Source organism: Moschus berezovskii, chromosome 7 (assembly GCF_049115385.1).
Source record: "Moschus berezovskii isolate FMDL1 chromosome 7, NW_MosBer_1.0, whole genome shotgun sequence".
In the NCBI taxonomy this organism is placed as follows: Eukaryota; Metazoa; Chordata; class Mammalia; order Artiodactyla; family Moschidae; genus Moschus; species Moschus berezovskii.
Window position 1 is genome coordinate 88,268,950 of NC_142466.1, and position 15,206 is coordinate 88,284,155.

Consider the following 15,206-nt stretch of genomic DNA (forward strand, 5'->3'; position numbering starts at 1 on the left):
ATGTTCTGATGGTCAGGCAGAGCTCAGATTCCAGGGGACAGGGACGGTGGGAAGGGCAGGGCCACACCAAGCAGAGTGTGAGTGATGGAAGATACAGCTGAGGTCATCTTTGCAAAATGCAGTCTGCTTCCCATCATCTGCACGCATTAGTGCTCAATCATTTCAGTCGTGTCTGACTCTTTGCAACCCTATGGACTGTAGCCTGCCAGTCTCTTCTGTCCATGGGATTCTCCAGGCAAGAATACTGGAGTGGATCGCCATGTGTTTTTTCAGGGGATTTTCCCGACCCAGCATTCAAACCCATTTCCCTTACCTCTCCTGCATTGGCAGGCGGATTCTTTACCACTGATCTGCCGGGGAAGCCCTCCCATCACCTACCTACAGGCTAAAAATTCAGCATACAAAGCCACACAGTCCTTTATGGACCAACTGCGGAAAATCTCATTGGTCCCATCCAAAATGAAAATAGCTTTGTTGAGTCCTAATCCATTCTAAAGGAGATCAATCCTGGGTGTTCATTGGAAGGTCTGATGCTAAAGCTGAAACTGCAATACTTTGGCCACCTCATGTGACGAGTTGACTCACTGGAAAAGACTCTGATGCTGGGAAATGTTGGGGGCGGGAGGAGAAGGGGACGACAGAGAATGAGATGGCTGGATGGCATCACCGACTCTATGGACTTGAGTTTGAGTGAACTCTGGGAGTTGGTGATGGACAGGGAGACCTGGCGTGCTGTGATTCATGGGGTCGCAGAGAGTCAGACATGACTGAGCGACTGAACCGAACCGAACCGAATGAGGGGGGAAATATAGAGATTTAACACTTAGATTTCAAAGGTGTTGTAAAGAAAACTGCCAAGAAGAAATTAAGTGCTGCTTTTCAGCTTCTGAAATACCACCCTCTTGGCTTCTTTGAGTGAGTGAGTGAAAGTCACTCAGTCGTGTCCGACCCTTTGCGACCCGTTCATGGAATTCTACAGGCCAGAATACTGGAGTGGGTAGCCTTTCCCTTCTCCAGGGGATCTTCCCAACCCAGGGATTGAACCCAGATCTCTCGCGTTGCAGGTGGATTGTTTACCAGCTGAGCCACCAGGGAAGCCCAAGAATACTGGAGTGGGTAGCCTATCCCTTCTCCAGGGGATCTTCTCAACCCAGGAATCAAACCAGGGTCTCTTGCATTGCAGGCAGATTCTTTACCAACTGAGCTATGAGGGAAGCCTCTTGGCTTCTTTAAGAAGTATGAAACTGAGCCAACGTGCTAACTTTCATCCTTTTCATGTGCTTGAATGCTGTAGTCACAAGCATGCCCTCATTTCATGTTGCCATTTCTCTTATACAGAGGAGGAAACCAAGGCTCAGCCAGCTCTCTGCTTTCCCACGTTGTTAGCAGGGTTGGGGCTGGCATTGGTCCATTCTGGGCAGGACCCTGGCTGTGAGGATCCCGCATGTCCCCACCACCACTTCCTCTTCTCTCAAGAATATCAGGCAGGCTCTTTCATGCCTCCCTGCCCTGGGTCATGCTCTTCTTCCTCTTGGAAGTCATCCCTCCAACACAGTTTCTTCCTATTTTGGCTGGAGCCCAGACTTCAGGACACAGCTTGGGTCTCCTGACCCCATTTTCTCCCCTGAAGTGGCCCCAAGTGGCCGTGTCCTTTCTGTGGCCCTCCCACCTTACAGTGTTAACAAGCTTCTCTCTCCCTTACTCTATAAGCTCTTTGGGGTTTTTATCACCTGCCATAAATGTGAATTATTATCAAATGTGAACTCATCCTTGAACAATCTTTTCTGTCACCTCACCTCTTATTTAAGACCTGTAACTCCTGTATTCTAGCAGGATATGAGTCTATGCTGCTCTCAGAATGCAACTCTTCAAGAAAAATGTGCTTAGTTGCTCGGTCATGTCTGACTCTTTGCGACCCCATGGACTGTAACCTGCCAGACTCCTCACCAGCACTAAAATTTTGCCAGAAGCTTGATTTATGAATTCAAAAGTAAAAATTATTTTGTGTTAATTAAAAACCGTATTGCAAATCTTGGAAGGAGGGGAGCGATGGAACTAATTATAGACACAAATGTTTTATCAGTTGCATGTAATCCTTGTATGCTGACCTTGGGAATGCTCCTTCTGTGGTTCTTTCTCAGTGTTAGCATCTTGCTTCCTAAGCATACACATAAACAGGATTTTCCTTTGGTCGCAGAATCTCCCTGAGCATGTAAAAGCCATGGTTTTAGTTAATTAAACACTGTTTGAATTTTCAGTGGAGAAGAGGAAGCTCCATTGCCCCAACTTACTTAACCACAAGGCCCCTCTCTTTGCCTTCCTCTCACAAAGCTTTTCTGAATGATGTTCCAGTCCTGTCTGTGACTTCACAGGAGGTGGCTTATATCTCAGTCAGAATGGACACAAGCCCAGTATAGCAACTGTGCTCATTGAATAGAGCTTTGGAGGCAAATGCACTTGGGTTTGGCTTCAGTTCTCAATTATGCAACTTACTCGCTGAGTGATTTGGTGCAATTTAAAAAAATCTCTCTGAGGCTTGGTTTTCTCGTTGATAGAAGAGATGGTGATAATGTGAATTTCATGTAAAATGCCTTGCATAGCATCCTGGATAAAGCTCATTGAATGACTGCCAGGGTACTGTTTAAATTAGATATATTAATAAATAAGACAAGGAAGTCAGATTGGAAATTAGATTGTTGTTGTTTAGTCGCTCATCATGTCCAAGTCTTTTGAGACCCCATGGACTGTAGCCCACCAGGCTACTCTGTCCATGGGATTTCCCAGGCAAAAATACTGGAGTGGGTTGCCATTTCCTTCTCCAGGTGATCTTCCTGACCAGGGATTGAACCCACATCTCCTACATTGGCAGGTGAATTCCTTACCACTGAGCTACCAGGAAAGCCTCTGAAATTAGCTTAGGTTATTTTATTGAAGCTTTGGTCCTTTTAGCCAAAGTTTTTTCTTTTTAATGAAATTCATGATTATGTTTGAAACACTTTTTTTTTTTTTAGTAGATAACTCTTATAAAGCAGGAATGACCCTTAAATGGGAAGTTTTCATTTGAAAATGAGTGTGGTGTCTGTACCTAATGTAATAAACTGTCAGTTATTAGATGACAGAGAATGTCATGAAAAAAAACAAAAACCAAAAAATGACACATGGTCAGTGCTCGTCATGGTAGTTAATGTTCTATAAATTCATCACAAACACTGACTTAGCAGATACTGACCCAGTGGTCCTGGAGGAAATACAGAGTTAGGGTCCTGTGAGCAGGTCACATTTTTACCAATAGATCAACACAGAACCTTGTTTGTTGTGTTTCTGTTTAAAGGCACCTTATTATGTGTATATAGCTGATGCACTAATGTTGATCTCATGGCCAACAGCACTATATCTCATGCCAAATGTGGGTTGTCAAACATGTATTTTCTCTGTAAGGCACACCATAACCTCCATGCTTAATGAACACTGGACAGCACTTCAATACCCTGCTTGGGGGCCATTTTAAATAGTGAAATCATGAATAAAAAGCACAAAATGCAAAATGAAACTGAAAACATGGCACTGAACAGACTATGAAAAGGACACTGTTTACAGTGTGAGAGCTGAAACAAGGAGGCAGAGCATGCCCTTAACCGAGCTCAGCTGGGAACATGCATGTCTGACCATGTGTGGTCATTTATGGATCTGACCACAAATGTAAGTACTATGAGTATTGAGTTCTTCAGATTACAAATAAAATTGTAAGGATTAAGTGAATTTGCAAATAAAGATCCTGGAGAAAATAAGGACTGCCTGTATTCTATCTTATCAAGTTTAAATGTTTCTGTTTTCTAGTGAGAAAGTTACCTTCCCCATCCACTGCCTATGTGGGTATCACTGAGGTGCCTCGTATGTTTGTCACAGGACGGGGGTGAGCTGGAGGGACAGCCAGTCCCCTAGGTGGCAGCCATGGTGGCCTGGCTTCTCTGTGTGCATTTGCTCTCCTCCTACCCTGGAAGCTAGAACAGGAAGGGAAGGTTGGGAGTAGCAGTTAACCAACAGTCCAACGGGAATTAGGTCTCGCAAAGCAAATCACTGTGTTTGAGACAAGTTTCTTCTCTGAGAAGTCTGTCCTCAGCCTGCTAATCCCCCTGAGGAGGTGACCCTGTGGAAATGCCTGACAGGCATTACCGAGTCACCCCAAGCTCCTTGTCTTGGGCCTCCAGTGCAGTTCAGCTGAGACTCCATCCCTTCTGGGGTGCTGGGTGCAGCTGTGGGGATCAGGAGTCCTGAGCAGTTCTCTCCATCTGGGTGGGGTGAGGACAGGATGCTGTTAGAAGCCTGGAGCCAGCCTCCAGATTTAGCAATAGTTTTATACTTTTCCACAGTGTACAGCCCTACTCTGTGTGTTCTGTTTACTTTTCCTTTCAGGGCTGTCTTCCCTCAGGCAGTCATGAGACGTGACATTTAGGGGTTTATACTGCAGTGCTTTGAGATTTAAGGAGCTGAGCTGTTAACAATAACTCCAGTTATGAAAGATAATAGCTCATGGTTATTAAGGATTTACCATTGGTGGATACTATCTAACCACTTGCCGAGTATTAGCTCAATTTAATTCTGCTCCCTCCATCCCAACAACCTTCCCAAGCAAGCACTATATTGTACCCACTTTACAGATGAAGAAAGTGAGGCAGAGTGGTTATGTATTAATAATAAGTAAGCCCACAGGTACAGCTACTAGGCATTGAAACCAAGACTCAGATACAGTCAGTCTGTGCCCATCATCGCTCCGTGGTTCTATGGAATTATAGTGAGGCAGCTTCAATTTATCACCTCTGGTTTTGGTAGTGGTTGTTAGTCGCTAAGTCTTTTGCAACACTTTGGACTATAGCCCATCAGGCTCCTCTGTGCATGGGATTTCCCAAGCAAGCATACTGGAGTGGATTGCCATTTCCTTTTCCACAGGATCTTCCCAACCCAGGGATCAAAGCCAGGTCTCTTGCATTGCAGGCAGATTCTTTACTGACTGAGCCACCAGGGAAGCTCATGATTTTTAAGTTATGGATTCAGAATTCAAGAATTTGGCATTGTGCATGGGCTCCTGGAGGGGCTGTGCACCCACGGCCTTGGGATAGAAGATGCACCAACAGCCCTTGGTCCTGAAGGGATTATGGTCTTGGGAGGGGCAGAAATGGGCAAGAAATAGGTAATAGCAAGTGCCACAGAGGGGTATGAGGTGCCCTGTGGACTCGGGGATGCAGCACTCATTGAAACAAAGGAATGGGGAGGCAGATTGTTAAAGAGTGGGTGATAAGTAAGGAAAAGTGTCTTTAAAGAGGCAGCATTGAGATAGGTCTAGACAGTGTTTCCCCAAATTCTTCTACACCTTCGTCTGACATCCTGCAGCCAAAGTTAGCTCAGATGCTAGCATGCTGCCATGGGGGGCACTAGAATCACATCTTCTCCTGTGCAGGGGCCTCTTCCCCCTTCAGACTGCTCGTGAGGGGACCCGGAAGTGTGAGCGAGGGGTCAATGGTTTGGTGAGGGAATGGGTTCCAGACATTAGGCTGCAAACCTGGGTGACACGGTAGTCTTAGATGTGTGCACACACTCTCGGCCTTGACACACAGGATATTCAGAACCACACTTGAACTCAGCCTTAGAGTTGGGAACCTGATGCTCTCACTTCCCATAATTGAAAGCATTGAATGCCAACATGGCACATTTGGCTGTGAAAATCTTTGAGTTTAGGCTTGCGTTTAAATACTTTGTGGCTCTCCTGATGATTTTTTTTTTCCTTTGGCTCTTTGCTTTTGTTTTTTTAAAGCAATGTCATTCAAGTCACCGAGTTTGCCTGAAGTTTGCCTGACAAGTGGCTATGACTGCCAGACGCATGCATGGGCCCAGCTCCTAGAAGCATATGTTGTTGTGGGTTGGAGGTCCTTGGCTGGGCTGGGTCCTGGGGCCCCTTGAGAATGCTTAGTGGGGAAGTGGTACTGTATTTTTGAGGAGAGGGGTTACAAGCATCACTTCACTGGCTTCTGGAAAGCTAACGTTGTTTTGTATTCAGGCTGTTTTTCCTGTTTTCTCCATAAGCCCCATCTCTGCAGCCCAACCCCGACCCCCTACCAGAGGGAAAGCCCAGTGTTCCAATCCCCAAGGAAGTCAGAAAATGATTGTAATAAAGTCAACATTTCCCATGACTCTTTAAGGTTGTGAGCTTACAGGCAGTAGGCGTTAGTGTTCTGATGTGATTTATTCTTCAGCATCTCTGCTATCCTGCTGACCGGGGAAAGAAAGTATCAATAATCTGTCATGCAAAAAAAAACTGGCACTGCTATAAAAATAATTCTTCACTATGTGTTTTTATCCTCATGGGCCTCCCACTGCCAAAGTCAATGAGTAACGTTTTAATGTATCCATTCTTTAACATCAAAATATTAGCCTTAATTTGATTTTTCTGTCTTCCTTTTGTCTTCATCTGAGGAGAACAAAGTTAGCAAACAACAACTGTGTTAATTCTCGGCGTAGCAGTTCCCCAGCAGGTGCCAAGAAATGTGCCCATCCTGTGATGGCTGGATTGGCCCTTGGCACTAGGGTGCTAGGGAGGAAGTGAGGGTGCCAGCACTGACACAGGAAGCACCTTTTCATTGTTTCACTTACTTTAAGGGTATACTGCTTGCTTCTCCTCTGCTTACATGGTCACTTTACTATTTTGTGTCAAGCTCTGTTATTGTATTCTTTTACTGCAAAGCGTAGGACACGACTTAGCAACAGTATATGGGTAGGAGGCTCTGCTGTTTAATTTAGGATGCTTTCCTCTGCAAGAAATAAAAAACCCAACCCAAACTGGCTTTTGCAGTAAAGGGAATTTTATTGGCTTGTGAAGTCGAAAGGCAGACGACTTCAGGCTAGGGTTGATATAGCCACTCCACAGGGTTACCACAGACCTGTTTTCTTTCCTTTGACCGGTTTTGCCTCTGCTTTAGATCAGGAGTGGTCCCAGGATGACTGGCAGCAGCTTCGGCAGGGAGGAGGGTCAAAGTGTCTTAACAAAAATCTTTGTCTTCACATTCTCCAAAAAAAGAATATAGTGCACAAATTGGATTAGTCTAGGTCACATGAACCATATCTGTGGTTGGGGATGGACTTGGCTTCCCAGAACCAAAAACCCTGGAGGTAGATATTTTGGGAAAGGAAGAGGAAAGAGGTAATACTGAAGAAGCAGCCAACAAATGTCTACTGCATATGACTTATCAGTCCCTGAAGTATGAACAAAATATATACAGGCATACTTGGACACTGCAGGTTCAGTTCCAGACCATGTCAGTAAAGCAGATGGCAATAAAGTGAGTCAAAAACTACAAAAACTACTTTTTTGACTCACTACTACTTTTTTAACTACATAAAAAAGTTGCACACTGTACTGTAGTCTCTTAGGTGTGCAATAGCGTTAAAGCTAAAAAAAAAAAAGCAATATAGATACCTTAATTAGAAAATATTTTATTGCAAACAATTGCTCACCATCATCTGAGCCTTCAGCAAGTTGTAATCTTTTCTCAGGCGTAACATCAAAGATTACTGATCTCAAACTACTGTAACAAATATAATAATCATGAAAAAGTTTGAAATACTGCAAACAGAGACATGTGAGCAAATGCTGTTGGGAAAATGGAGCAAATAGGTTTGCTCAATACTAGATTGCTACAGACCTTCAAATTGTAAAAACTATCTGTGAAGCACATAAAGTGAAGCCCAATATAGTGAGGTATACTTGTATTTTTGTTGTTGTTGATGTGTTTCAATTAATAAGTATTTGTACTTCTCTAGTGGCTCAGACGGTAAAGAATCAGCCTGCAATGCAGGCTGGGTCAGTCCCTGGGTCGGGAAGATCCCCTGGAGAAGGAAATGGCAATCCACTCCAGTATTCTTGCCTGGAGGATTCCATGGACAGGGGAGCCTGGTGGGCTACAGTCCATAGGGTCGCACAGAGTCGGACATGACTGAAGTGATTTAGTACATTCTAGAAATACATCATTGAAGGCAGGACCCTGTATATTTTCTGCCATTTCCTTGATCCCGACCCTTTGCTTTCCTAGAATGCAGGACAAGAACAAGGAAGTGAGGCCCAATGGGAGGGAGCTCCTTCCTGTGGCCCCTGAATCTGAAATGGGGGAGAAGGAGGAGAACAGAGAAATGGAGGTGTTATTACCCATTTAATAAAATGTGATTCAAGAAAAGAAATTATATTCTTTGCAGCACTGTTCATAAAGAAAGAAACTTAAATTAATGGAGCCAAATTATAAGAAGAAATTTCTCTATTGAATTTATTAATTTCCCACAATTTGGACTTCCTTATTTACAATCCTATTGTTCCCCTCACCCCACCCCGTGGGACTACATTCTTGCCCAAACCTGGGCTTTAGTGAACAATAAAGAACATATATCCCCTGGAGGAGGGTATGGCGACCCTCTCCAGTATTCTCGCCTGTAGAATCCCATGGACAGGGGAGACTGGCGGGCTACAGTCCATGGGGTTGCAGAGACTGGGACACGACTGACGGACCAAGCGCGGCACGCAAAGAAGATAGAAATGACCCGGGACCTCTTCTCCCTTCTCTCTGCAGTGGGCAGTTTGCAGTCGTGAAGAAATGCCGTGAGAAAAGCACCGGTCTACAGTATGCCGCCAAATTCATCAAGAAAAGGAGGACCAAATCCAGCCGGCGGGGCGTGAGCCGCGAGGACATCGAGCGGGAGGTCAGCATCCTGAAGGAGATCCAGCACCCCAACGTCATCACCCTGCACGAGGTTTACGAGAACAAGACGGACGTCATCCTGATCCTGGAACTGTGAGTGCCGCACTGGGGCGGGGGAGGGGCACTGCCGGCTCCCAGCGGCCCGACAGCACAGCCACCAGCCTGGACCCTCCTCGGGGGACAACTTGGCTTTGCTGAGTTTGAGAACTGGGGTGTGCGGTCTGCCCTGAGGCCCAGCTGCAGTTGTCTGGAGTAGGTCTGCAATAGCTTCCACCCATGTGGTCGCACTTGGTTTGCCAGTGGGTCCCCAGTCTTGAGTTCTTCCTTGTTTGTCATGAGATCGTCGGTGTTCCAAGTTTCATGCTAAGCTTTAGGCATATGCTCTTGTCCTCTCACGCTGTTCCTCTGCCTTCCCTCTGTTTTCCTACTTCTCTTTTTCTCTTCTCTTTTTTTTTATACTTTTAATTTATTTTTTTGGCTGTGCCACACAGCATGCAGGATCTGAGTTCCCCGACCAGGAACCCATGCCCCCCTGCAGTGGAAGCATGGAAGTCTTCACCACTGGACAGCAAGGGAAATCTGCCTCTTCTCCTTCTTTCTCTCTCCTCTTTCCCTCTGTCTTATACACACCTCATTTTTAACTGTTGAAACTGTCAACGCTCATTATATGAAAGGGTGAGATTGAAGCAGAATCACTCACGGGTGATTGCAGGACCTGTTTTTAAAGCGTTCTGCTGATTTTCTCAGGCACACCCTGTCCATCGGATGTTATTGTGGGAACTGACTGTAGTGCGTTGTTCTATGATGTATCCCAGTCCCTGGCTCCTTGCCTGAGGGCCCTGCTCCCTGTGATGAATCCAGCAACCAACATGGGCTGGTGGGAGAGGAGAGGAAGTCATCCAAGAACATGCAGCTGGGAGTGTCTCTGGACGCTTTGGGTGGAGGACACACATTATTACCCTGGGGGCCGAGGGAGGGATGGATGGAGCAGTCCTGGGTGGTGCTTCGTGATGACAGGCCCCACCCGTTTCCTGGAGCCTCTGAAATTCAGATGTACCCTTTTGCCAGCCCAGCAGCTCCCCCTTATTTGCAGATCTCTCAGGGCTAAGAGGTGATTTTTGAGACCAGAAAAGGTGAAAGTGAGGGGAGGTATACAGAGGGCTTGGCACCCACTGTGGGGACCTGTGCTTTGCAGTCAGAAGGGCCTGGGATGCCCACTGCTTCTTGTCTCATCACTGGGATCTGAGCACGTTCCTTTATGCATCTGGACAGGAACCTTCTTAACTATAAATTGGGATCAGTTAATACCTCAGAAGGGTTTTGAGGAGATATGTGAGATGAGAATATAAGCATAGCTGCAGCAGCAAAGTGTCTGGCTCATTTCTTGTCGTTGTTCAGTCATGTCCGACTCTTTGCAACCCCATGGACTGCAGCACGCCAGGCCTCCCTGTCTTTCACCACCTCCTGGAGTCTGCTCAGACTCATGTCCATTGAGTCGGTGATGCCATCCAACCATTTCGTCCTGTATTGCACCCTTCTCCCATCCTCAATCTTGCCCAGCATCAGGGTCTTTTCCAATAAGTCAGCTCTTAGAATCAGGTGGCCAAAGTATTGGAGCTTCAGCTGCAGCATCAGTCCTTCCAATGAATATTCAGTGTTGATTTCCTTTAGGATTGACTGGTTTGATCTCCTTGCTGTCTCAAGAGTCTTCTCCATGGATGTGTTTAATACATGTTTCTGGGAAGTTCTCAGCCTCCGCTCTAATGACATATTGGCCTGTATAATCATTCAGGGGACTGTCCTGTGCATTGTAGGATGTTTAGCAACATCTCTGGCTTCTGCCCACCAGAGAGCATACTATGCTCTAGCTGTCACAATTAAAAATGCCTCCAGATGTTACCACATGTCCCCTGGATACAGACTCTTCCCCCCTTCCCCACTGAGAACCACAGCATTAAAGGAAGAGCAGGACTCTAAGAGCAGAGAGGATTAGAGGGCTGCTCAGAGTTCAGCAGAAAAAAGGGAAGAATCAGAGTGTAGTCTTTGCTGTGACTTTATATGGTGATTTGAAAACTAGACAGACCTGAGATCAAAATCCAGAGCAAATCCTTTCCCATCTATGTGCTGTACTGTGCTTAGTCACTCAGTTGTGTCCAACTCTTTGTAACCCCATGGACTGTAGCTCCTCCTTCTATAGGGATTCTCCAGGCAAGAATACTGGAGTAGGTTGCCATGCCCTCCTCCAGGGAATCTTCCCAACCCAGGGATCAAACCCAGATCTCCTGTGTTACAGACAGATTCTTACCTGAGCCACCAGGTAAACCCAAGAACACTGGAGTGGGTAGCCTATCCCTTCTCCAGGAGAACTTCCCAACCCAGGAATTAAACCAGGTTCTCCTGCATTGCAGGCAGATTCTTTACCAGCTGGGCAACCCAGGAAGCCCTTACCATATATCTCTAAACCTAAATTTTCTCCCTTAAGGCTGTTGTCAGAGACCATGAATGCAAAGTTCCTGGGAAAGAAATTATATAGATCACAACTGTTTTGCTGTTTCAGAGAATTACCAGGACATGCCTGGTAACTCAGCCTGCCCAGGTGGCTCAGTGGTAAAGACTCTGCCTGCCAATGCAAAAGCAACAGAAGGCATGGGTTTAATCCTTGGGACAAGAAGATCCCCTGGAGAAGGAAATGGCAACCCACTCCAGTATTCTTGCCTGGAAAATCCCATGAACAGAGGAGCCTAGCATAGTCCATGGGGTGGCAAAAGAGTCAGACATGACTGAGCGACTGGGCATGCCTGCATGCCTAGTAACTCAAGAATGTCATTTGCTCCCACTGTATATCAGAATGTACAGATGATGGTGAGGCGTTACTGCTAACCTGTGTGTGTGTATTCTGAGTTCAGTTTCTGTGGACTGACTCCCAGTTCATAGAAATTTTCCATTAGATGCATTTATCCTCTGCATAAAGTGGACGACATGCAATTTCTTTAGCCACTTGTTTTAAAATTATTATACAGTAAATTTGGTTTTGAAGGAGAGTTGTAGAACTCTATGAAAGGTAACACGTGTATAGATTTGTATAACCACCTCCCAGAGCAGGGTTCAGAATAGTCCATTTGTCCCCCAAAACGCCCTTATACTCACCCCTTAGAGTCACACCCACCTTCCACGCCATACCCTTTCTTGGTTGCTGAGTCATTCTCTATCACTATAGTTTTGTGTTTTCGAAAATTATTTAAGTAGACCTATATTCAGTTTTTTGAGACCAGTTTCTTTCACTCAACATAATGCTTTTGAGATTCAGGTATGAGTCAGTTTTTCATTTTTAATCCTGAATAGTATTCCATTGTATGCTATATTTTAATCTGTTCACTCATTAAAGGACATTTGGGTTGTTTCTAGTATTTGGTGATCATGAATAAAGCTACTGTAAATATTCACACACGGTTGTGTGTGTGGATGGAAGTGTTCATTTATTTGGGGTAAATACAATGATGTGGGATTTTGGGGTCATGAAATGGGTACATTTAACTCTGTAAGAAATTGCCAAACTTTTTTCTAAAGTGACTGCACAAGTTTACAGCCTTTCCAGCAATGGGTTGGAGTTCTAGTTGTTCCATCAGCCCTTTTTATTGTCAATGTCTGTTTCTAATTGTAGCCATTCAGTCAGGTGCATAGTGGCACACAGCTCTACATAGTTTATTGTGCAGTGATCTTGAATATTGCTTAGGAGCCTGGAATGTTAGGTCCATGAATCAACGCACATTGGAAGTGGTCAAACAGGAGATGGCAAGAGTGAACGTCAACATTTTAGGAATCAACAACCTAAAATAGACTGGAATGGGTGAATTTAACTCAGATGACCATTATAACTACTACTGTGGGCAAGAATCCCTTAGAAGAAATGAAGTAGCCATCATAGTCAACAAAAGAGTAATAAATGCAGTACTTGGATGCAATCGCAAAAACGACAGAGTGAGCTCTGTTCGTTTCCAAGGCAAACCATTCAATATCAAGGTAATCCAAGTCTATGCCCCGACCAGTAACACTGAAGAAGATGAAGTTGAATGGTTCTATGAAGACCTAAAAGATCTTATAGAATCAGTTCCCCAAAAAGATGTCCTTTTCATTATAGGGGACTGGAATACAAAAGTAGGAAGTCAGGAAACACCTGGAGTAACAGGCAAGTTTGGCCTTAGAGTACAGAATGAAGCAGGGCAAAGGCTAGTAGAGTTTTGCCAAGAGAACACACTGGTCAGAGCAAGCAATTTTGCAACAACACAAGAGAAGACGCTATACATGGACATCACCAGATGGTCAGCACCAAAATCAGATTGATATATTCTTTGCAGCCAAAGGTGGAGAAACTCTATACAGTCAGCAAAAAAAAGACCAGGACCTGACTGTGGCTCACATCACGAACTCCTTATTGCCAAATTCAGACTTAAATTGAAGAAAGTAGGGAAAACCACTAGACCCTTCACATATGACCTAAATCAAGTCCCTTACAGTGGAAGTGAGAAATAGATTTAAGGGACTAGATCTGATAGATAGATTGCCTGATGGACTATGGACAGGGATCAAGACCATACCCAAGAAAAAGAAATGCAAAAAAGCAAAATGACTGTCTGAGGAGGCCTTACAAATAGCTGTGAAAAGAAGAGAAGCGAAAAGCAAAGGAGAAAAGGAAAGATATACCCATTTGAATGCAGAGTTCCAAAGAATAGCAAGGAAAGATAAGAAAGCCTTCCTCATTGATCAGTGCAAAGAAATAGAGGAAAACAGTAGAATGGGAAAGACTAAGAGATCTCTTCAAGAAAATTAGAGATTACCAGTGGAACATTTAATGCAAAGATGGGCCCACTAAAGGACAGAAATGGTATGGACTAACAGAAGCAGAAGATATTAAGAAGAGGTGTCAAGAATGCTCAGAAAAACTATACAGAAGAGATCTTCACCACCCAGATAATCATGATGGTATGATCACTCACCTAGAGCCAGACATCCTAGAATGTGAAATCAAGTGGACCTTAGGAAGCATCACTATGAACAAAGCTAGTAGAGGTGATGGAATTCCAGTTGAGCTATTTCAAATCCTGAAAGATGATGCTGTGAAAGTGCTGCACTCAATATGCCAGCAAATTTGAAAGAAGCAGCAGTGGCCACAGGTCTGGAAAAGGTCAGTTTTCATTCCAATCCCAAAGAAAGGCAATGCCGAAGAATGCTCAATCTACTGCACAATTGCACTCATTTCACACGGTAGTAAAGTCATGCTCAAAATTCTTCAAGCCAGGCTTCAATAATACATGAACCATGAACTTCCAGATGTTCAAGCAGGTTTTAGAAAAGGCAGAGGAACCAGAGATCAAATTGCCAACATCGCCTGGATCATTGAAAAAGGAAGAGAGTTCCAGAAAAACATCTATTTCTGCTTTATTGACTGTGCCAAAGCCTTTGACTGTGTGGATCACAACAAACTGTGGAAAATTCTGAAAGAGATGGGAATACCAGACCCCCTGACCTGCCTCCTGAGAAATCTGTATGCAGGTCAGGAAGTAACAGAACTGGACATGGAACAACAGACTGGTTCCAAATAGGAAAAGGAGTATGTCAAGGCTGTATATTGTCACCCTGCAGAGTACATCATGAGAAACACTGGGCTGGATGAAGCACAAGCTGGGAGAAATATCAATAACCTCAGATGTGCAGATGACACCACACTTATGGCAGAAATCGAAGAAGAACTAAAGAGCCTCTTGATGAAAGTGAAAGAGGAGAGTGAAAAAGTTGGCTTAAATTCAACATTCAGAAAACTAAGATCATGGCATCTGGTCCCATCACTTCACGGCAATAATGGGGAAACAGTGGCAGATTTCATTTTGTGGGGGCTCCAAAATCACTGCAGATAGTGATTGCAGCCATGAAATTAAAAGACACTTGCTCCTTGGAAGAAAAGTTGTGACAAACCTAGATAGCATATTAAAAAGCAGAGACATTACTTTGCCAACAAAGGTCCATCTAGTCAAAGCTATGGTTTTTCCAGTAGTTATGTATGGATGTGAGAGTTGGACTGTAAGGAAAGCTGAACACCAAAGAATTGATGCTTTTGAACTGTGGTGTTGGAGAAGACTCTTGAGAGTCCCTTGAACAGCAAGGAGATACAACCTGTCCATCCTAAAGGAAATCAGTCCTGAATATTCATTGGAAGGACTGATGCTGAAACTGAAACTCCAATTCTTTGGCCACCTGATGCAAAGACCTGACTCCTTTGAAAAGACCCTGATGCTGGGAAAGATTGATGGCAGGAGAAAAAGGGAATGACAGAGGATGAGATGGTTCGATGGCATCACCAACTCAATGAACATGAGTTTGAAAAAACTCCAGGAGTTGGTGATGTCCAGGGAAGCCTGGCATCCTGCAGCCCACAGGGTCGCAAAGAGTTGAACACGACTGAGCGACTGAACT

General features: G+C 44.6%; 1 protein-coding gene across 4 annotated transcripts in view; it reads left to right on the forward strand.

Moving 5' to 3' along the window:
- DAPK1 (death associated protein kinase 1) overlaps nucleotides 1-15,206 on the forward strand; it is a 218,005-nt gene that overhangs the window by 109,904 nt on the left and 92,895 nt on the right. For 3 of the 4 annotated variants that reach the window (XM_088838092.1, XM_088838090.1, XM_088838091.1), the window contains exon 3: nucleotides 8,610-8,831. In XM_088838092.1, the coding sequence (XP_088694218.1) occupies nucleotides 8,610-8,831 (222 nt within the window). Of the gene's footprint in view, nucleotides 1-8,609; nucleotides 8,832-15,206 lie in introns of those variants that run through there. The other variant, XM_088838093.1, reaches the window with a different exon arrangement.